Below are 22,047 nucleotides of genomic sequence, written 5' to 3' on the forward strand. Positions count from 1 at the left end.
AAACAGCACGGGACATCTTCTGATAGTTAACAAGGTGCATTTAGCTGCTTATTAGCTTGTACATTTACTCGTTTGAATGGTGAGCTTGTGATGAACTTCCCCAACTCTGTGTGTGTGTGTGTTTAACCCTCTATGGGATATCGTCATTTATAAATGAAAATACAATATTAATGTTCAACCAACATCACTTTATTTTAGTGATGTCAAATGACATCCCCTTCAACCAGTAAAATTAAAATTCACATTTTTGGTAACTAAGTAGTAAAGGAGACAGTAGCACATGCTCTCAAGGCTCCATAGTGAGCTCATTTTAGACTAGAAAACACAAGTTATCAATTCAAGTTTTTTTTGTCATTTTTAATGCACTTTTATAAAAACAACAACTCAGAGACCAACAAATCTGAGTGTCATGCATAACTGACAAAGTCCTATTGTGTTATGTATATTTTGTGTAGCTGGCACTATTGACCAGCATTGGCAGGCAGTATAATAGCCTTTGTGCATGTGTTTTAGGGTCATTTTTGGAAGATGGAGAGTCAGATGTGTACTTATTTCAGACAGTATTGATGTGCATCAGAGAATCAGGTTGTAGTAATAAAAGAAGTTGTTGAGGGTGAGGGCAGTGATGAAGAATAGGTTGTTGTGGAAGTCAGGCATTTGGGTATATTATTGAATGCCAGTTTGAAAGATGTGATCCATACAACAATCAGAGGTCAGGAAAGATGCCAATGTCTATTGACATTACTATACTGACAGGCACCAATGCTCCGATGCAAAACACTACAATGAACAGGGTAAAAAACAAATTGCAACTACAGTTTTCTTTTTTCTTTTTCACCTGCTTGCACACATTTTCAAAACTTTGCATCTTTTTTTTTTTTCAAAACTTTAAACACCATCTAAATCCAAGAATTGCACATGCAAAATGCAAAATGCCTCACATCTCTTGCAAAACGAAGCACTGCATTCAACATATCTCAAACACATCTCAAAAGCAAACATTTGCAAACACCTTTGCCGTAATATTAATTCCTGTTATAGTTGTGTGTATTACATAGAGAATTGTGTGTTGTGTTTTGCAAAACGTGTCAAAGGTCCAGAATCAGTGTGTGGTTTTGCAGATTTGGTGTGTGCTTCTGCTGTTTGAGTGACAGCTTTCAGAAACTGTGGGACAAGTAAAGATTTTGTGTGTAAGCAGTTGAAAAAAACTGTAATGTATTTCACCATGCTTCCTCAGCTGCTTCACAGTACGTTTGGACATTGCACTGTATTACACGTTTTCTGAAATTGTACATTTAAAGATGCAAATTGTGCACCAATTTGTATAAACTTTTCTGATGATTGGATAAAGGCAGGTTCAACATTGGTGTTTGGTGTTTGATTTTGTTGACATTTTAGAGTTGAAGGTTTGTTTTTGTTTTTTTCAGAGGGGATGCTGGATTTCTCCTTGTATCCCTCCGTAAATCATAAAATACTGGAAAAAAAGTATATTTTTGCCTTGTTTTTAGGAATAAAATGAGTGATTTATGAATAACCCCTCAGTAAAAACCTTCAGAATATAGAGAGCAATCAAACTGTGTGTTTTGGTGTATGTCAGTGGAGAAACAAACTCTTCAAGTACATGTATTGAAACTGAAATCTATAGACCCTGGAAAATAAAACCAGTCATAAGGGTGAAATCCATATATAAATAATCTTTCCATTGATGTATGGTTTGTTATGATCGGACAGTATTTGGCTGAGATACAACTATTTGAAAATCTGGAATCTGAGGGTGCAAAAAAATCAAAATATTGAGAAAATCACCTTTAAAGTTGTCCAAATTCTTAGCTATGCATATTACTAATCAAAGTTTTAGTTTTTAATGTATAATTTTGACCCATACAATGTATTGTTGGCTATTGCTACAAATATACCTGTGCTGCTTATGACTGCTTTTGTGCTCCAGGGTCACACATAAACACTTAATGTGTGTTCTGGTTTATTTCTTGCCACTACTGTGAAAGAAGACCAGTTATATGGAGAAAAAACAGACCTCAAAACCGAGCAGTGCATGGAAACACGTTGGTTTTGCCGGTCGTGTCGTGCTTTAAAATGCGAAGCTGTGCATTGATGATTACTCTGTGTTCTGTGGACTGACTGCTCCTGTGTGTCTCTGCAGGTTGTGAGAGCGTTGCAGGAGCGTTGTGAGCTGGCACACTCCGCGGCTGAGTCGTAACATCATGCCTGTGCCAAGCGTCCGTGTAGCGTTCCCCTCCGTCCGACACTGTCTCCTGCTGCTCACCGCCTGCGTCCTGCTCACCAGCGCCGAGAGTAAGTCTCACCTTTAACTCTGTCTGTCTGTACCGTCTGACTACAACAACACAGAAACCGTGTGTGTGTGATCGTCTGAACCCAACACAGCTGGTCCTGACGCAGAATCTCCAGAGTCTGCCGCCTGGTGATCCTGTCAAACCTAAAAGTTTTACAGTCAAAATCGAAAAAAAAGATACTGAAAATCCCAAACCAAAACTAAACAAAAGAAAATAACAAGCACCAATGTGCATTACAGGACTAGACGAACACACACACGATAAACCACGGCTAAAACTGATTTACAATTAAACATTTGAAGACCCTTCAATTCTTGTTTATATTTATTATTATCTCCCAATTTCATAAGAGGGGAGACGTGATGATACTCGGACCAGCAACATGCACAGGTCACCTGTGTGGAAAAAAAGTGCTCCTGAGCATACTTAGGGCAGAAATAATAGACTTTAAAAGAATATACTTAAGTGTGAAATTAATGTCATGTTTTTAGACAATTGCATATTAATTGTGTTTAAATGAAAATGTTTTATAGTTTAAATTGTATATTAAATATGAATAAAGCTGAACTTTAGAGTGTTTTTGACCTACTTAAGTGCATCGCCATATGTAATTTCATAAGTATTTATTTTGTCTTTGAAATATGGATAAAGTAATGCTGAATGTGCATTTATGATCAACTCAAATATACTTTCATTACTTTTGCAATGTACTTAAATATATTTGTTATTAAAAATTTGTAAAGATGACATTGCAATTTAATATATTAAATGTAATATTGAATATCGCACTACAGTTAAAATTATAATCAAGTTCTTTACATGTGCTTTAGTACGTTAGTCAAGTGTACTTCTTTAAACACCACAACAGATTAAAACATTGATTGATTTGCCATTATTACAAAGGTCACTTTTTAAAAGTGCTTAAGTGTGTTTCACAGTCATGAAAGTGTCTCTGTTTAAGTCACTTAAGTTGTCTTTTGTTCCATTAATATTATATGTGACCCTGGAGCACAAACCCAGTCATAAGGGTTTCTCAAAATCAAAATATTGAGAAAATTGCCTTTAATGTTGTCCAAATAAAGTTCTTAGCCATGCATATTGCTAACCAAAATATATTTACGGTAGGAAATTTACAAAATATCTTCACGGAACATGATCTTTACTTCATATCCTAATGATTTTTGGCATAAAAGAAAAATGGATAATTTTGACCCATACACTGTATTGTTGGCTATTGCTACAAATATACCTGAGCTGCTTATGACTGCTTTTGTGCTGCAGAGTCACATATAATCTGCAAGTACAGTTTTTCAGGAATATTCTTTTAAGATTTGAAGTACAGTACAAGTGCAGAGAGGATGTTGAACACGTGTCACATGATCAGTGGCGTGCTCTTTTATCTGGTCATTGTGTATCGTCATTGTTCTGCTGTTGTGATTGTGATGTTTAATTAGTTCGGTGTGTTATGAAGCTGATTGTTAGATCAGTATTTGCATTTGGCTGCCAGGCAGGTTGTTATTTGCATGTTGTGTGAATCGCCTCATTTGCATGTATGGTAATTTGACTGAAATGACGAGCGCTCCGTGTGTGATGTCTGCGAGTTCACATGTGTTCAGTGCGTGGTCACGTGTGCCGTGGCGTTTCATTTGAGCTCGTCTGTAGGTTTTGCTGTGGTAGTAAAATCTTGTCAGCTCATTTGCAGCTTCAGGCTTTAATTAGTGCTGTGCGGTTCCGGAGCGGATGGCAAAATGACAGGAATAATCAGGAACCATCACAGAGAGAGAGAGAGAAAGAGTCAAGAGCTTCCCAAACCTCCTGATCGACCCACGGAGATGATGGGAAAAAGAGCCGCCCAGTGTGGAGGATAAAGTTCAATCTAATTAAATGTTTTGTTGTACTCAGAAACCGTGTGCTAAATTCAGGATCCTGCCCGTTTAGAGAATCTGAAGCGCTCGAGGTTCCCGTTCAGTGCAGGATCGTCTGTGTAGGCGTCAGCTGAGGGTGTGAGTCGGTCTGCTGTACGATTACACTGGGGAAGCTTCGTCTAATAAAAACACAAACTGCATCTGTCTCTGAGACAGACTTTTATAAATGGCCCTAAAAAGTCTGGATTAACCAAATCATCCCCCATCAATTGATCGTAAATCATTAAATCACCGAAAACCAACATAATTCACTCATTTTCATTGCTCAGTAAGTCAAACAGTCCAAAGATGTCATCTATTTTCATCGCTGTCGTCCTCCAGCAGATTTCCGTGTCATCTTGGCTCTCGCAGCCTGTGAAAGTGAGGTCAGGCGTCTCTGTAAGCACTCTTGAGGACGAGTGTACTTACAAATAACATGTTTACCATTATGTAGCTTACGTGCACATCCTGATGAAGAGGGTCAGACAGATCTACTTATTTTAGCTTTTTATAACAACATGGAATTTAAATAAAGACGTTGTCAGGTTCAGAGCATGTTTATGGAGGATGTCTTGAACGTTTAGGCTAAAACGCTGAAGTCAAGTTTATGAGATTTTTACTGAAAAAAAAATAAATAAATTGTGGTTATAAACAAACCACACAGCACAACCACGTAGCATATTCAATTTTTCATTCCCAGTAATTAATAAATAATGTCTGAGCTACTTCACATTTGTGTAGTAATCTCATGTAGTCAGCAAGAACCACCGTCCAAACGGTGACGATTCTTTCAGGATCAAAATAAACACTGATTATGGTCAAACAAAAAGTCTGAAGACTTTTTTTTTTCAGTTTGCGTTTCCTTTGCTCATGAGATTAGTTCAAAGGATTTTTAAGTTTTAGCTTTAGTTTTTGATTCACTTTGAAAATGTTTATATAGTGAAATATAGCGTTACATTTGAGTTGCAATCCAACGTTTTGTCCACATTCACTTCAATGATCTCTAAAAGCTTGTGTCCAAATGTTTTCTGATTATAGTGAGATATAAAAAATATTTTTGAGTGGAAAAGTGAAAGCATCTCATCAGGAAATGGACGGCTGGCATTCTAGCGAGCGTACAGACAGTCAGAGGGCAGCGTTCACACACGCGCTCGTGTTTGTGATGCCCACAAGCTTTGCACAGCGGCAGCTGTTTAGCATCTGCTGTTTCTCACACACACACCGATCCTTCTTAAAGTACGAGTGTGTTCAGTGCGGGCGTCACATTGATGACTTTGCAGTTAATGAAATTGAACAGCTTTTGTCCCATTGCATTATGGGATTGTTCCACACACACACACACACACACAGAGCAGAGGAGAAGCTGTTTTTCCCCATCGTCACAGCTCTTTTTACCGCCTCTGTCAGAAGTGAAGTTAGACGGCATTGGACAATTCTCAGGGGGGCGTCACCCAAATCTAGTAATTATCACCTGCATGCAAATTAATTGTCCACTCTGCATGCTAGCTTATGAATATTCATGATGCATATGAGTGCAGCTAATTAGTGTAGAACAGAGAGTGCAAATCAACAACACTTGTTGGAACACACACACACACACACACACACACGTCACTCTCTCGGTGCACATTTGTCTAATACTGTATTTCAAATATTTGCATAGAAAGAACAAGTGAGATATTTTGCATGTAAATATGCTGAAATGAAATAGTTGGAAATTCCTGTCATTTACTCATCTTTGTAAACCTGACTGAGCAACTCTCTTCTGTGGAACAAAAGGAAACGTTTCGAATAATGTACCAGTCGCTCTTTTCCATGTAAATATAATAGATGTGAACTGAAAGCCTTTAACCCTCTGGGGTCTGAGGGTGTTTTGGGGGCCTGGAGAAGTTTTGACATGCCCTGACTGACCACTCCATCAGTCTTTATTCTCTCATGAACTCCCAAAGACAGTGGAAGTACATATTTTCAGTAAATAACGATTCAAATTTCCACCGTTTCCTCAAGCAGTATTATTATAGAATATGGAGCACAACATGAAATCATAATTGATTTATATGACTTTTTCATGCTTTTGCATCTTTTTGTAGCTTGAAAGACCCGGTTCCCATTCACTGCATGGAAAAGAGCAGCCGCTGCATTCTTCAAAACATCTCCGTTTGACTTCCACTGAAGAAAGTCAGTCATACGCATTATAAGAACATGACGGAGAATAATTGATGACAGAATGCTTCTGGGTGAACTAAAACATCAATGAACGCTGTTCGTTTAGCCAATAAACAACTACTAGGGGCTCGTACATTCAACAAAAAAAACAAAAAAACCCTCTCACCAAAAATAAATAAATAAATGAAATAATAAAATAAAATAAAACACTGGATCAATAAGCCAACGAGTGCGGCTCTTTCTTCTTCACAGAATGAGAGCAACTGCAATTTCACACTTCCTGAACTGCTGCCGCTCATTATGGGATTTAATTGGCTGAACTATTCCGCCCAGTCAGCCGTGACCGTTTGGGCGGAGCAGGAGGCATTTTCACTATTACGTCCCATCAGGGGGTCGTCATGACGATCGCTGAAAAAACACACTCACACACACACACACACACACACTCTGTTCATACTCCATTTGTACCAAATCCAAGATGTATTGATCAGACAGTAATTAAATTGCCCTCTCTCCGTTTGATATAGATTTATAATCGCAGTGTAAATACTCTGATGACATTTCAGCACGGCAAACTCAATAACGCTCACGAAACACGATAATCACTGCACAAGACATTCTTCATCTGTGACATCACAATAAGAGATGGCCAGTAATGTGACTTGAGTGTTTGAAGGCTTTTTAAGTGGTTCAGTTTTAAGGCTCATTAGACCGCAGACATCTGATGTGAGATGAGATGGGAAAGTCCGACCTGGTAAACACCGATCTCTCTAGAACAGCATCTAGATTTCCTAGAAGCCAAACTCCGATGACCTAAACAGTGGCGTTCCTCAAGTTAGTGCCTCTGGCTCTGTCTCGAATGACACCCTCAGCTGCTGGACTGTTGGGTTGTGGTCTGATGTAGGGGGTCGTATAGACTTTTCAATTAGCTGTGCCACTAGTCATGGTGAAGCTGCATGTTCGAACTCAGCCACTTGACGTCATTTTACATTTACATTGATGCATTTGGCAGACACCTCTTCCCAAAGTGACTTAAAATGCCTTCAAGGTAAAATTTAGTCAGTATGTGTTTGAATTTTAATCAGACTATGCACAGCCTCGTTCTCTGTAAGGTCCGCACTAGTGCATTTAGAACGCAAAAAGGGGGCGCTCATGAGCAACCTTCAGAATGATGAAATGACGAATGGGACTCCCTGCGGTCTCACGAGCCCCACCGACATTCATCAACGAAGGCCACGACACCGCAAGTCCACTGTGATTTGAGGAGAGTTGATTCTTCAGACTAATGGGAACATATCTAGAGTCGTGGAGTAGATTTTCCAACCCGTGCGGTGGACGGCGCACACACACACACACACTCCCTTCTGGCAGCCCTGACGAGTATTTGTGTGTGTGTGTGTCCCACTGTGCCACCTCACACAGTCACTTCCCCTCGCCATCTGTGAAACTCCTCTCAGCGAAACCAACGCCATTCTTCAGTGTGTGTGCGGAGCCAGTGTTTTCCTCCGTCTTTGCGTTGTACATGGGAAGAGGTTTGTGTGTCTAAACAGACAGGATGAGGCTCATCCGTTAGAGAAACGGGGGAGAGAAAGACAGGGAGAGAGCGAAAGAGAGAGACAGGGATAGTGTCAGCATGATAAATGGCATAAATCTAACTGTGAAGACTGTAGGCTAAGAAAAAACGACAGAGCGAGAGAGAAAGAGAAAATGAGGGTAAGAATGAAATGGAAGCCAATTCTTCATCTCCTCTCTTTGTGTCCAGTCATTTTTTTTCCTTGTGTGTGTGTGTGTGTGTGTGTGTTGTTCTTCCGTCCCCAACAAGAGAGAGACAAACAGCGCTTGATCTGAAGGGAGAGCCTGTACTATAAGGAAGTATGAAATTGGAAGTGTTCCATTCAGAGGTGATCATGCCTATACATTATTCCCTGTACACCGAAAGGGTGGCTGTTCATAACACAAGCCAAAAGAACTGAGGTTACCATCTCATAAAGGCATGTGTGTTTAATGTACCATTCTTTCCTTTGTTATGATAACAGATAAAAAGAATGAACAGTATAATAATACCAGCAACTACTACATCAACAACGAGCCAGGTGCTGCTGGTTTAATTTGAGTTACAAACCTTGGCAAACCTTGTGTAGGCTTAGAGCTTCTGATGCAGGGTGAAGAATCTTGGGAGTGAAGTGCCCATTAGTTGAACCCCACAAAAACGTTCATTTCAAAGGGTCCTTTGAAGTAGTTATTTTGAGCGCTTCTGTTTGTAATGGTTGTTTCTACTCAAAGTGCCCTGGAAAGGTATCATCTATGCCATTTGGAACACACTGACTGCAGCATCGCACATTTATTTGTCTGTGTGTACGTATTTATTTCTGGCAAATTCTTTCATTTAACACACACTGCTGAGCACTTAATGAGGAGAAGACCTTTTCATGTCAGATGGGATCTTTTCATCGGACTATCCCAGCATCCTTTAGCAGGTCACATGGTCAGTTCCAATGAATTCTCGGGAACAAAAGACAAGTGAAATCATCAGCATTTCTTTCTCTCTCAGTGAGCAGGAATGAATAGAATGGAGAAAAGATAAATCAATAATTAATTATGTCTATTTCTAAAGCATCTATTCAGAGTTATCTGCATCCTGACCAAAGCACATTTTCCATTTCATGCAAAAGGAGTTCATTGCTGTTTGTTTTTAAAAGATGCCATTTTTATAAGCAATTCAGCTTCTTAGGAGGACCCTGCCGTCTGTCACTGAGTAACATCAAATAACCACGGGGTACCTCAGGGTTCAGTTCTTGGCCCCCTTCTGTTCTCCATTTCCAAAACCTCACTGGGCGCAATCATAAAGGTGCACTGCTTTTCCTATCCATGCTGTGCAATGACATTTGTTATTTCAGCCTTAAATTCCAGTTTATATATCTAACATCATCTCGGCCTGGAAGAAGGATCACTACCTTCTGCTTAACCTTGCAAAGACAGAATTCCTTGTGTTTTCAGTCAGCCCATCAGTCAACGGCAGTGTCACCAAACAGCTTGGCTCAACAACTAAACTTTCTTGGCCACATCTCAATGACAGTCTAGTCATGCAGTGTCATGGTCTATAATATCAGAGCCAATACTGGGCAACTGCAGTGATCTGTTTCTGCAGTTAAGCCTCTACATTTAGTATGATCCAGAACATGATGTTGCAACCAATCTTCTACCAACCCAAGATGCCCTATGTCACTCAACTATTGATCTCAATCCACTGGCTAACAATAGCAGCCCACAACAAATTCAAGGCTCTGACAGTCAAGTTGAGGACCCTGGATCAGCACCCTCTACTTCACAGATCTGTACCATTCTCTGCAGTCAGTGAGTGAGTGACGCCTGGTGCTTACTAGAACTAATGGATCTGGAACTTAAATGGATCTGTTTAGAGAACAGAAACCAAGTCCTAATGAGGTCTAAACGATCAAAGGTGTTGCATTGCTCGTGAATGTAGGCATTTGTTGACCAAAGAAAATTTCAGACAAATGGGTTTAGTCGCGTTTCCAGAAATCCGCTTCACAGTAATTTTCTCACCTAGCTCTTTCCACATCCACAACTATCTGCCAAATGCTCCATCAGAACTTTTTGTAAAGTAATATACAGTTCCAAGTAACTTACAGTTGACTTATTGCAGGACAGCTCTCCTGGAGTAACCAGGGGTGAGAGTTCGTGATTAAATCTAAAAACCAGAAACCTTCCATTTACCAGCCTTGAGCTTTAGAAAGAAAACCAACACAATGACAGGTAAAAGGGTGTATGTATTTTTTATTTTTTTTCTGCAAGAGTATTGCACTTTGTTCCCGTCATCATACGTACACTTTGTCCTTGATCCTGTAATCAGCTGTTGAGCTAAATATTAGTGAGGAGAAAGCAAGTTTGCTCTTGTGGGATAACCATGAGCCATTACACACAAACGCTCAAGGCCAGATCCTCGAGCTAAACACACACACACACTGTCACAGAATTAAATATTAGGTTGTTCTGATATTGTCGGAGGTGTTGATGATGTACAGTCTCACAGGAATATTCTCTGACCCATATCTGCGTCATCTGCTTAAATGTTTTCAAAAAGGTGTTTTAGTAAAGTAAAGATAGGAACACGAATGTCAGACTGTAAACGTGGCCGGAGGCGTTCGTCAAACCTCGACATGAGCCGAGACCTGCGTGGGCTGTGAAGTGACAGCCGCTGTTGCCTGGGGAACCAGGTGATGTCCGTGACCCGCCGCGTGAATCAGTCCAAAATCCTTCCGTAAGAGGATCAGCTGTTTTATCAGGTGAAGAGGATGACAGAGAACATCAGATCATCAGACTCTTACTCGATTGAAATGTTAGTGTCTCTCTCTCTCACTCTCTGGCCGCTGTGCGCCTCGTGGCCAAACGGAAATCCTGGAGGTCAGGAGCCGGGCCACGGTCGTCAGCGGGAATCCGGCGATAACGGATGTTGGCGAAGTCTCCCCATGAATCAAATCGCACAAGTAGATGATGTCGTTCTTATCGAAGGTCGTCATCTGGCGTTAAAACGCTGGCGCTCAGAGGAAAGATCATCGCTCAGGTCCCGCGAGCTGTCGCTCTCCAGAGATTCTCATTAGCTGAGCGTCAGCCATATGGAGCTCGTGCACACACACATACACACACACGTGCCAGATGAGCGTCTGTAGAGGTCAGCCTCATACACTGCCATCTTCATGTTAAACACAAACACACCTTTTGGTCCACATCTCACTCTACCGATCTCAGTCGCTGAATCAGGTGACTGTGGAGAAATGCAGTCACCTATTGGAACAACACTTGAGAACTTCTCCTGGTGTCTGTCGCTTGAAAACAGTGTTGTGTATGTGTTTGTTGCACAAGATGTGTCAGACAGACAGCTGTGTGTGTGTGTCTGTCAGGTGTGTGTGGACCGGTCACCTCTGGCAGGGCAGATTTTATGTTGTTGTGGCCGTTATAAAGTCGCTGTGCTGTGAAAATGGTTTGAAACATTCTCACAGACCACCATTAAATTAATGCGGTGTGAAAGGTCACGCTGCTCTCACACGAGTGTGTATGTGTGATATAAGCCACTCCTGCAGTCTTTAGGAGCAACTGGAATACACAGCAGCGCCAAAAACGTATTGAAACAATTACATCACACTGAAAAAATGACTGAATGCCACTGCATTAAATATCCAAATGTCAAAGCAAGTAGCATTTATTTGAGGCATTTCCCTTATTATTATTATTATTATTATTATTATTAGTAGTAGTAGTAGTAGTAGTAGTAGTAGTAGTAGTAGTAGTAGTAGTTATATATTTAAAAAAAATATATATAAATTTAAAAAAACAAAAACAAAACTAATTTGTTTGTATTAGCAAGTGAATGTAATGAAGAGCAAAGATCCACATACAGACTGAATCACATTCACATGTTTATGAGTGTCTTCAGTGAACAGGTTTTGGAGGTGTTTGTTATGCGTTTTGTTCTGATGGAAGATGAGGTGTGTGTGTGTGTCGGTGTGTAATGGTGGTCACCGGTTACACGCGGGACTCTCGGACGCACCTGAGCGTGAGTAGGGTGGTAACAGGTGTGTTGGTGCATGACATCTGCGCCGGTCCTGATGCTCCAGTGATACTCAAGCGTGTTTAGTGTGTTTAGGTCAAACAGCACTGATGGGTGTCTGTGACCAGCGTGTAGTGTTGGGCGATATGGTCATTTTTCATATCGTCATATCGCCAGCCTGTGAGATCGCCGATACACTATATTATCGTGCATGGGTTGGTTGGGCAAGAGAGAGACTCTCTGTACTTATCATAGGCTATTTCATAACTATTTGGTCATTTTAAACCACACGTGCGTGAGAGAGAGAGAGAGAGCCTGGAAGCACCAATAACCGAAATAATAGACTTTCAAACATACTGAAAAACTAACATGTTAAATATAAAAATATTTCAAACAGCTAGTTCATATATTCGGATATAGCAGTCATACATCGCTAGGACCGCGCGGACTACTGTGACAAGTTTGCCGCATCGGTGAGGAAGTTATCAGTCTAAAAATCACTCAAGGAGAAAATCAAAAGTAGATTTATTTTAAATACCAACAGTTTAACATTAAATATTGGCCATAAACGAACACGTTAAAGATAAAAGTATTTTCAGGGAAGTTCATATTTTTGGAGTAAAGTTAAATTAAACGGATACATCAGTCATACAGCGCCCCGGACCGTGCGCCCCATGACGAGCCCTGTTTTAGACTGATTACTTGATGAAGAATAAGCATCATCGTTTTTTGTTAATGTGCTGTAAAGAAGAAGAATGCTGCCGGTGCTATGTTCATTCATAGCTCATAGCTGTTCAAGAAGATGTCTAAAAAAAGGTCTCTTTTTGCACTCTTGGCGTAGCCTAATTTGTAAATAAAGGTTATCACCCTGCAGTTCAATTTTGATGTGAGCTTAGTTTTAGAGTCCATTTATAAAACATTTCCAGTGAGGAGGAGAAGCCTAATCCTCATTTACGCGTGTGTGAAGTGCGCTGAGGTGAAATAGCGTGGCAATTTGATAATAATAGCCCAATAATAATAGGCCTCATAATAATAATAATAATAGTTTTATACAGTAATAGGAGAATGAGCCTAATATCGTCTTGACTATCAACAAAGACATCGGCTATTGTCCATATCTCTGACTGTCGTCGATACACGATACTATAGTCTATCGGCACAACCCTACCAGCGTGTTTTGTGAATATCATTACAAACATTATTTATAAAAGCAATAGTCTGTGTGTGTGTGTGTGTGTGGTAAAGTTGTGTCATCTGTTTTTAACTGCTGTTTTGCAAGTTAAAGTGTCTGTTTGAAGTAGTGGCCAAAAATATTCATCCAATAAAATGACAGCAGTAACTGACCGACAAACCCTGAATCTCAACCAGATCAGATTCAGACAAACCGACAACGGGGTTCCGATTATCTTTTGTTTTATTTTATTTGTTTTTGTTTTGTTTTGTTTTTTTACACTATAATACAATACAGTAACAATAACTTAGACAGTGTTGAGCTGGATGAATGAAGTCAACAATGTGTGTAAAATTGAGTTAAATGGCATGAGATGATTTACTTCTTCCCACAAACAGACATCAGATGTTTAAAACTGCAGCTTCATGCGATCATAATATGATGTTAGATATCTAATAAGTCTCACAAGCAAAGACAGGAGGTTTGTATGTGTGATCTCGGGAGGTTAACGGTGTCTTTAAGGCACAGTGTTTGTGAGAGACACTCGTCTGACAGACTCTAATCATGAAAGCGTCTCTGACAGACAGCGAATGCAAGCCGCTCATGCAGAAGAAATCGAACGTGTCACTCGCTTCTGAAGAAGAGAAAAGACACAAATGTCTTCTGATGGACTGAGAGACTGAACTGTTTCTGTGCTCGTGAAATGCCCAGACTGCATCTTCACAGCGGAGCTCACTGCACAGCACACACCGTATCCCATAATGCAGTGTGCACCGCGTCCATTTCCAGTGTGATGAATGAAGCGGAAGTCATGCAGCATTGCAGGAGACTGCAGCACTCGTGTCTGAGACTGAATGCATTATGCATCAAAAATACGTTGACCTGATCAAATAACCAAAAATCAAAAACACAGCTGATATCACGTCTGTTTGTTCGTCACACTGGAAATGGCAGTTCACGTTCAGTACGTTTACACAGACAACAATATTCCAATTTTAACACGATTAAGACAATACTCTGATTAAGAATCTACCATGTAAACAGAGATTTTTGATTACCTTGATTCAGCTAAAGTCATACTCAAAGTAGACACAAATCGAATTAAGATGTGGAGTTTTCCTATTTTAGTCGCATTATCGAAGCGCAGTATAGACATGTAACTCATGCAAACACCGTAATAATAATATAGTCTTGTTCAGAATACGGTAAATAATTCGATTACTGATGTCCATGTAAACGTGGTCACTGAGTGTGCTGTACAGCTGCTGTATTAATCACAGTGTGATGCGCTGCGTGTTTCAGAGTGAAGTGCAGCACTGTGTTCATTTACACGCCAGCGCTTTGAGTCGCATCTAAAAACATGTCAAACATTTTCCCCAAATTGTAACGAGAATTATTTTTAAAGCAGTATTTGTAATTATTATTTTTGCTTTGACATATTAGAAAATATTTCGTATTTTGTTTAATATCTTATTTTAGTAATAATAATAATAATGATGATACTAATATTAATAAAACATAAACAATGGTGTTGTAATTTTACAGTTGTACTGTAAAAAAAAATGCTTTACTTATTTTGAAGTGAAATATTGCAGTAGTAGTATTTATTTTATCGGTAACTTTACAATAAAGTGTCATTTGTTAACATTAGTTAATGTATTAACTAACATGAACAAACAATGAACAATGCATTTATTACACTATTTATTAATCTTTGTCAATGTTAGTTAATGGAAATACAGTTGTTCACAGTTTATTCATGTTAGTTCACAGTGCTAACAAACACAACTTATCATTTTAATAATGTATTAGTAAATGCTGAAATGAACATTAACTAAGATTAATAAATGCTGTAGAAGTATTGCTCATTCTTAGTTCATGTTTACTAATGTTGTTAACTAATGAACCTTATTGTAAAGTGTTACCATTTTATCTAATATTTTAGTAATATTACTACTACTAATAATAATGTTTATTATTATACTTTTTGGCCAAATTTTGCAGCCCTACAAACAAGCACAGCAAACCTTTTTTTTCTTTTTTTTATGACGCTTTTAATCACAGTTTTATCAGAAAAAATACACCCCAAATCATGCAGCCCTACTGTACATGTACATACTGTACATAGTGAGATAGAGAATTATCCTCCACCATAATCCTCTTCAAGATGAGATAACAAATGCATTCACATTGACTAGTGACACAAGTGACCACAAAAACAAAAGTCAGTCTCACTAATATGGCCTTTTAGGGCCCTTTCTGTGAGTTGAGTTCATTTTGAGATGGTCAGGAATGGAACCGAGCCTGAAAACAGCTGAACACACACACACGCACACATGTTCGTTTTTGTGAAAAGTGGGGACTCTCCATAGGAGCAATGGTTTTTATACTGTACTTACTGTATGTGCTATTGTCCTACACCAACCCTACACCTAAACCTACCCCTTACAGGAGGCTGTGCATTTCAACTTTCCCCAAAAACCTCATTCTGAGTGATTTATAAGCGTTTTGAAAAGTGGGGACATGGGTCAATGTCCTGAGATGTCACCTTCACCTTGTAATACCTGCCATACCTTTGTTATTATACACATCTATGTCCTGACTTTTTACAAAAACGCACACACACTCTCTCACACACACACACACACACACACACACACACACACACACACACACACACACACACACACTCTCTCTCACACTCACACACACACACACACACACACACACACACACACACACACACACACACACACACACACACACACACACACACACACACACACACTCTCTCTCTCACACACACACACACACACACACACACACACTCTCTCTCTCTCACACACACACACACACACACACACACACACTCTCTATCTCTCTTACACACACACACACACACACACACACACACGTGTGCTGCTGTTTGTCAGTGTTTGCCAGTGTTTGGTGCTGATGTGTAGCATGAGCTCTTGAGCAGGATTTACTGTCGACCCAAACGCCATTAGAGCAGATTCACTGACAGCCGCATCTTTGATGTGTTATTCTGCGTGTGTTCAGATAGCTTTATGACAGCCGCACCAGATACGATTTTACATATTTACATGCTGAGAAACTGCGCTTTGAAGTACAGAGCGAGCGAGAGCGCGAGAGAGGCGGTGGGTGTTGGCAGCGACGGCAGATATTTTGGACGGCTCAGTAAAATCCCTCTGGTCGCGGCGGTGACACCCCGCTCACAGATCCAATTATAGACAGGGACTATGGGATACGTATGTCACATCCTGTATTAACTGCCTTGCTCGAGCACGCGCAGCTCTCTAACTAGGGAACAAGTGCTCACCGCCATGATCCATCATACGAGAGATGTGACACTGCTCTTATTACTAACTAAACTGTTAAAAATGGTTTAGTTAAATGAAATGACGCATAAATGGTACATGAAACATTAAGCAAAAATTTTCCACTAAATAAAATTACTAAAAATTAAGTTATATAGAAATGTTATTTAAAACAAACTGATAAAAATTATGAAAGCTTATAATAAAATGACTGAAATTAAAAAGAAAATGGAAAATATGAATTCAAAACATTAATGAATAGCATAATAGTATATAATTAATACTAAAATAATGTTGATTATCTCCAAATAGTTGTAAAAAAATGATAGTAATAAAAAATGACGAAAGTGCTTAAAGTTTCTAAAACTGAAAATGTAAAACTAATTTGAAATCTTAATAAAATATATAATAGTAAATAAGTAAATAAATAAATAAATAAATAAATACATAATAATAATAATAATCATATTTGAATGTTTTTGAAAGAAGTCTCTTCTGGTCACCAGCGCTGCTTTTATTTGAAGAAAAATACTGTAAAATTTGTGAAATATTATTACACTTTAAAGTAGCTGTTTTCTGTGTGAATATATGTTAAAATTAAATTTATTCTGCTGTATTTTCAGCATCATTACTCCAGTCTTCAGTGTCACATGATCTTCAGAAATCATTCTAATATGCTGATTTGCTGCTCAACAAACATTTCTGATTCAATTCTGATATCAATGTTGAAAACAGCTGGTCTGCACAATATTTTTGATACATTTGATTTTTTCAGGATTCACAGATGGATAGAAAATTCAAAAGAACAGCATTTGTTTGAAACAAATCTTTTTTAACATTACAAATGTATTTACTGTCCCTTTTGATCAGTTTATTGCATTCTCGATTAATAAAAATTGTGGCTTTTTTAAATGAACTGTAGTATCTGAGTGCACTCAAAGTCCCGCCCCCAGATTCATCTGATTGGTCGATTGTTTTACACTGTTCCTCCACGCGTGAAATTTTTGACTATTTTTACTTTGATCTTCAGTCATGTGTCAGTCACTGGCGTTTCAGTTGTCTGAATGTGTTTGATTTTGATATCTTGTGTCTCTTACATCAGCAAGATTCCTAGATGTCCTTATATAGCATTTAGATTATGCATTGTGTTGCTAATAATGTTACAGGACAAATATTCATTCTGCAGCTTTTACCTCATTTGGATCGTGGCGAGTGTTAATTTTGGACTCTGGGATTCATTACCGTCTGCTCTATTAATGACGCCTAATAAACAGCGCTCAGATCATGATGTGAAACTCTTAAAATAAATGGTGTTTCTGATGTATTTCTGATCTCGAGGCTCTGATTTGATCCAGTCGCCGCTTGTCTCCATCACGAGATGAAACTGCTGTTTATAATGTTTGGTGTGTTGGTAATTACATATGTATTTGGCCCAGTCATGCTTTGTTGGGAACAAAATAAATTAAAAAAATAAATAAAATAGTATGCATACAAACAAATAACAATTTAATTGGGGGGGAAAGATAAAACACTTATGAAAAATCAGAAAGTGCTTTAATTTTAAATAATAATAATAATAATGGTTGTGAGTTTTAAGGTCTGTTGTTCTGATATAAAACATTCACCAATTTTATATTTCTCTATTTTGTTTTTAAATGCATTTAGTTAACGCATGAGTGATTTTGTCTGCAGTGTTCATAGGACTATCGTCACATCTTTGCTCTGTTCATTTGATTGTGTTTCTTCTTTTGTGTAACTCGTCTCTGTTCAGTAATCTGTCTGAATCAGGTGTGTAATCTTCCCTCTTTCTGTCTCACAGCACCACCAAAGTTCTTGCGAACCCCGAACGATCAGACGGGCGTTCAGGGCGGCGTCGCCTCCTTCATCTGCCAGGCTACGGGCGACCCGCGGCCCAAGATCGTGTGGAACAAGAAGGGGAAGAGAGTGAGCAACCAGCGCTTTGAGGTATTAGGTCTATTGTTCTGATGTAAAATGCTCGACAAGTGAATGCTAACGACAGCCACGCCCATCAGTTCAGCCACACCCACTCATTAGCATATCCTCCCACCACTAAAATGCATGATCACTCATGTCCCGCTGCCGGATTCACGAAAATCGTCTTTAGAAAAAAACAAGGGAAAAAAAATAATAACAATAATAATATAAGTTAAAGTGTAGTTCCTAAGTGCAGTTCTCCTTAAATCCTTTCAGTTTTTAGGAATAAATGTGTTAGTATTTTTTGGAAAAAGCACACCAAATATTTTCATTGCCACTTTCTTGACGAAAAAGGTCCAGCACTCAACATCGCATTTTTAATGCGAATTAAAATAATTATTTTTAAATGAGCCTGTCTTAAGATGGATCAGTCTGTTGCGTTTATCTCGTTTGTTAATTGTGCAAAGTAACAAATAATTTTATACAACCCGATACATTTCTTAATCGTTTTTTGGGAAAACTAAGAAAAAGTACTGTATTCCCAAAAATACCACTTAAGATAGACAGTAGGGGGAAATGGCACTTAAAGGGTTTGTTCACCCAAAAATGTAATTTTGGTCATTAATTACTCACCCTAAAAAAAAACAAAAAAACCAAAACGACTTTATTCAGCAATTTTGTCTCCAACTATTTTTTTTTTTTGCGCACAAAAAGTATTCTCGTAGCTTTGTAAAATTATGGATGAACCCCTGATGTCACATGGATTATTTTACCGATCTCCGAACATTTCAGTTGTATTGCTGTCTATGGGAGGGTCAGACAGCTCACATATTTCATCCAAAATATCTTAATTTGTGTTCCGAAGATGAACGAAGGTCTTACGGGTTTGAAACAACATGAGGGTGAGTAATTAATGGCAGAATTTTCATTTTATGGGTGAACTAACCCTTTAATACTTTTTTTTATTGATTTATTATTAACCAGGGTTATACTAACTAAAACTAAAACCACCCAAAATTGTTATTTGGAAATAATAAAAACTTTAACTAAAAATAAAATAAAATCAATAAAGTTTAAACTTATTTTATTTCATCTAGTTGCCAAAAAACATTTCTCATAGTCATATTTGGAGAAATCAAATAAACCAACAACAACAAAAAAAAACTTTGACTAAAATTAAAATGAAAACAGACACTACAAATATAGAAATACAATAATAAAATAAAACCAAACAAAATAAAATAAGATAAAAATCCCAATGGTAGTAAACTAAGAATGCTTTGTGAATCCGGTTGCTGAGATCATAAGAATGACCTTCATTTAAGGAAATGATGGATCAGATGCTTTCGTCAAACATGCGCTTTGCATTTCTGAAATGCACTTGGTTCCCAAAAGTTCTTTTTATTCTTGTGTTGAGCGTCTCATATGCTTCTCAGCGCATGTTCCGCAGCCTCACGCTGCTCAGTCCTGTATGTTTATTTATCTGTTTTTGGATCGCCATTTCAGCCCAGCATGATGAAGTAACGCATCACAGCTGAACACTGATAAGATTTTTTATTAATTTCTGCGTCATCTTGCCGCACAACCATCTTAATCTTCTATTCGCTAATGCTTAGCGGCGGCTAATCTACGGACACTTATCGCCTGATATGACACCTTTTGGTCTGCAGAAAGCAAATCTTATCAGCGTTCTTCATATGCTATACAGCACTAACAGCCACTAATACGCTAACATTCGATCCGCAACGCTGCATCTTCACCTTCACCCATGCCACTCATTACTAATATCTTGTTCAAACGTTCGTTTAACTCTCAGTTTCTACTCGGCTTCGTTAGCCGGCTCATGCACACACAAGCGCATGCGTGTGAGCGCGTGGTCATACTCGCATTTCTTTGCGTGAAAAGTGACGGTGAAAGAAAAGCCGCAGCGTATGACCACTGATGTATTTAAGTTTGTAAAACGGAGAATCCTTCCTGGTTGTTTCTGTCAGAAGTGAGTATACATTTCCCGATTGCCAGCAACTAAACTTGTCTGTGAGCGTCCTGTGTCTCGTCCGTCTGGCGTCGAGGCTAATCGACTGTCTGATGACGTTTGTGCCTGTGACGTCACATCACCATTCTCGTTTCATGTTCCATATGATCCGCTTTAAGAGTGGGCCAGACCACGCCATCCCATTCTTAAAGCCGCCGGATTTATCGTGAAACGTCTGGCTTAAGAATTAGCATCGCCTTCAGACATTCACTGAGCATTTTACACAAACCAAAGCCAGTTTCTCAAACATGTGGTGACTGATTTCTGCCCGGTGCATTACAAGACAGAATATATATAGAGAGAGATATGCTTAAGTATAGTTAATTTTAAAATTGCACTTAAGTATACTTGGATTTTACAATTATTATATACTCAAGTATACTTAAAAGTATAAGTTATTATTCTAAGTATACTTGCCATATAATGCTTTAGTTTCTTTGCATTTTCTTCACACACACTGGTTTCTTTTTCTCAACTTCAACATATATTTTACAAGTTTATAATAAGTCAGTTTTGCGGTAGAAAACGTGAAGAAAGTAATACACGGTGACTGATTTCTGCCTGGTGCTTTACAAGACAGAATATACAGTATATATATATATATATATATATATATATATATATATATATATATATATATATATATATATATATATATATATATATATATATATATATATATATATAATAGATAATAGATAATATAGAAATATAATAGAGTCATGGCCAAAAATATCACACCCTTGGTAAATATGATCAAAGAAGGCTGTGAAAATTAATCTGCATTATTAATCCTTTTGATGTTTTATTTTTAAAAAATTCTCAAAAATCTAACTTTTCATTGGATGATCAGAATTTATAATGGGGGGAAATATAATTATGAAACAAATGTTTTTCTCTAATACACGTTGGCCCCAATTAACAGCAGACTTTTATTCAATAGTTTTTGAAACCTCCATTTGCCAGTTTAACAGCTCTAAGTGTTCAGTCACTTATTGATTTTTTATCTGTTGGTATTTGATAGAATCCATGATGCCATGTGTCTAAACAAGATGTCCAGGACCTCCAGCAGAAATATAGGCCCACAACATCAAAAATACAGCAGTATATTTCATTGTACACATGGGGTACTTTTTATCCCTGTGTTCACCGAACCCATCTCGAGTGTTTGCTGCTAAAAAGCTCATGTTTTAGTTTCATCTGACCATAGAAGCCAGTGCCATTTGAAGTTCTGGTCGTGTCTGATAACTGAATATGCTGGAGTTTGTTTTTGGATGAGCGAGGATAATTTTTCTTGAAACCCTCTCAAACAACATGTGCTGATGTAGGTGCTGTTTGACCATTTTTTTTTAAGGTTTTCTGACCCCGAGACTCAACTATATTCTGCAATTCTCCAGCTGTGGTCCTTGGAGAGTCTTTAGCCGCTCAAACTCTCCTCCTCACCGTGCATTAGGACGATATAGACACATGTCCTCTTCCAGGCAGTTTCCTAACATTTTATGTTGATTAGAAATTCTTAATTATTGCCCTGATGGTGGAAATGGGAATGTTCACTGCTCTAGCTCTTTTCTTTAAAGACACTTCGCTAATTTGTGAAGCTCAATTATCTTTTGCTGCACATCA

At 38.4% G+C, this 22,047-nt stretch overlaps 1 protein-coding gene across 42 annotated transcripts in view; it reads left to right on the plus strand.

Annotated features, from left to right (window-relative positions):
- The window catches only part of LOC131543457 (receptor-type tyrosine-protein phosphatase delta), a 336,697-nt gene that overhangs the window by 221,335 nt on the left and 93,315 nt on the right, over window positions 1-22,047 (plus strand). For 26 of the 42 annotated variants that reach the window (XM_058780794.1, XM_058780796.1, XM_058780791.1 and 23 more), the window contains exons 8-9: window positions 2,162-2,313; window positions 18,277-18,422. In XM_058780794.1, the coding sequence (XP_058636777.1) occupies window positions 2,223-2,313; window positions 18,277-18,422 (237 nt within the window). In that variant the 5' untranslated portion in view covers window positions 2,162-2,222. Of the gene's footprint in view, window positions 1-2,161; window positions 2,314-18,276; window positions 18,426-22,047 lie in introns of all 42 variants that reach the window. The other 16 variants (XM_058780793.1, XM_058780808.1, XM_058780795.1 and 13 more) reach the window with 1 other exon arrangement.

The sequence above is a fragment of the Onychostoma macrolepis genome, chromosome 07 (assembly GCF_012432095.1).
Source record: "Onychostoma macrolepis isolate SWU-2019 chromosome 07, ASM1243209v1, whole genome shotgun sequence".
In the NCBI taxonomy this organism is placed as follows: Eukaryota; Metazoa; Chordata; class Actinopteri; order Cypriniformes; family Cyprinidae; genus Onychostoma; species Onychostoma macrolepis.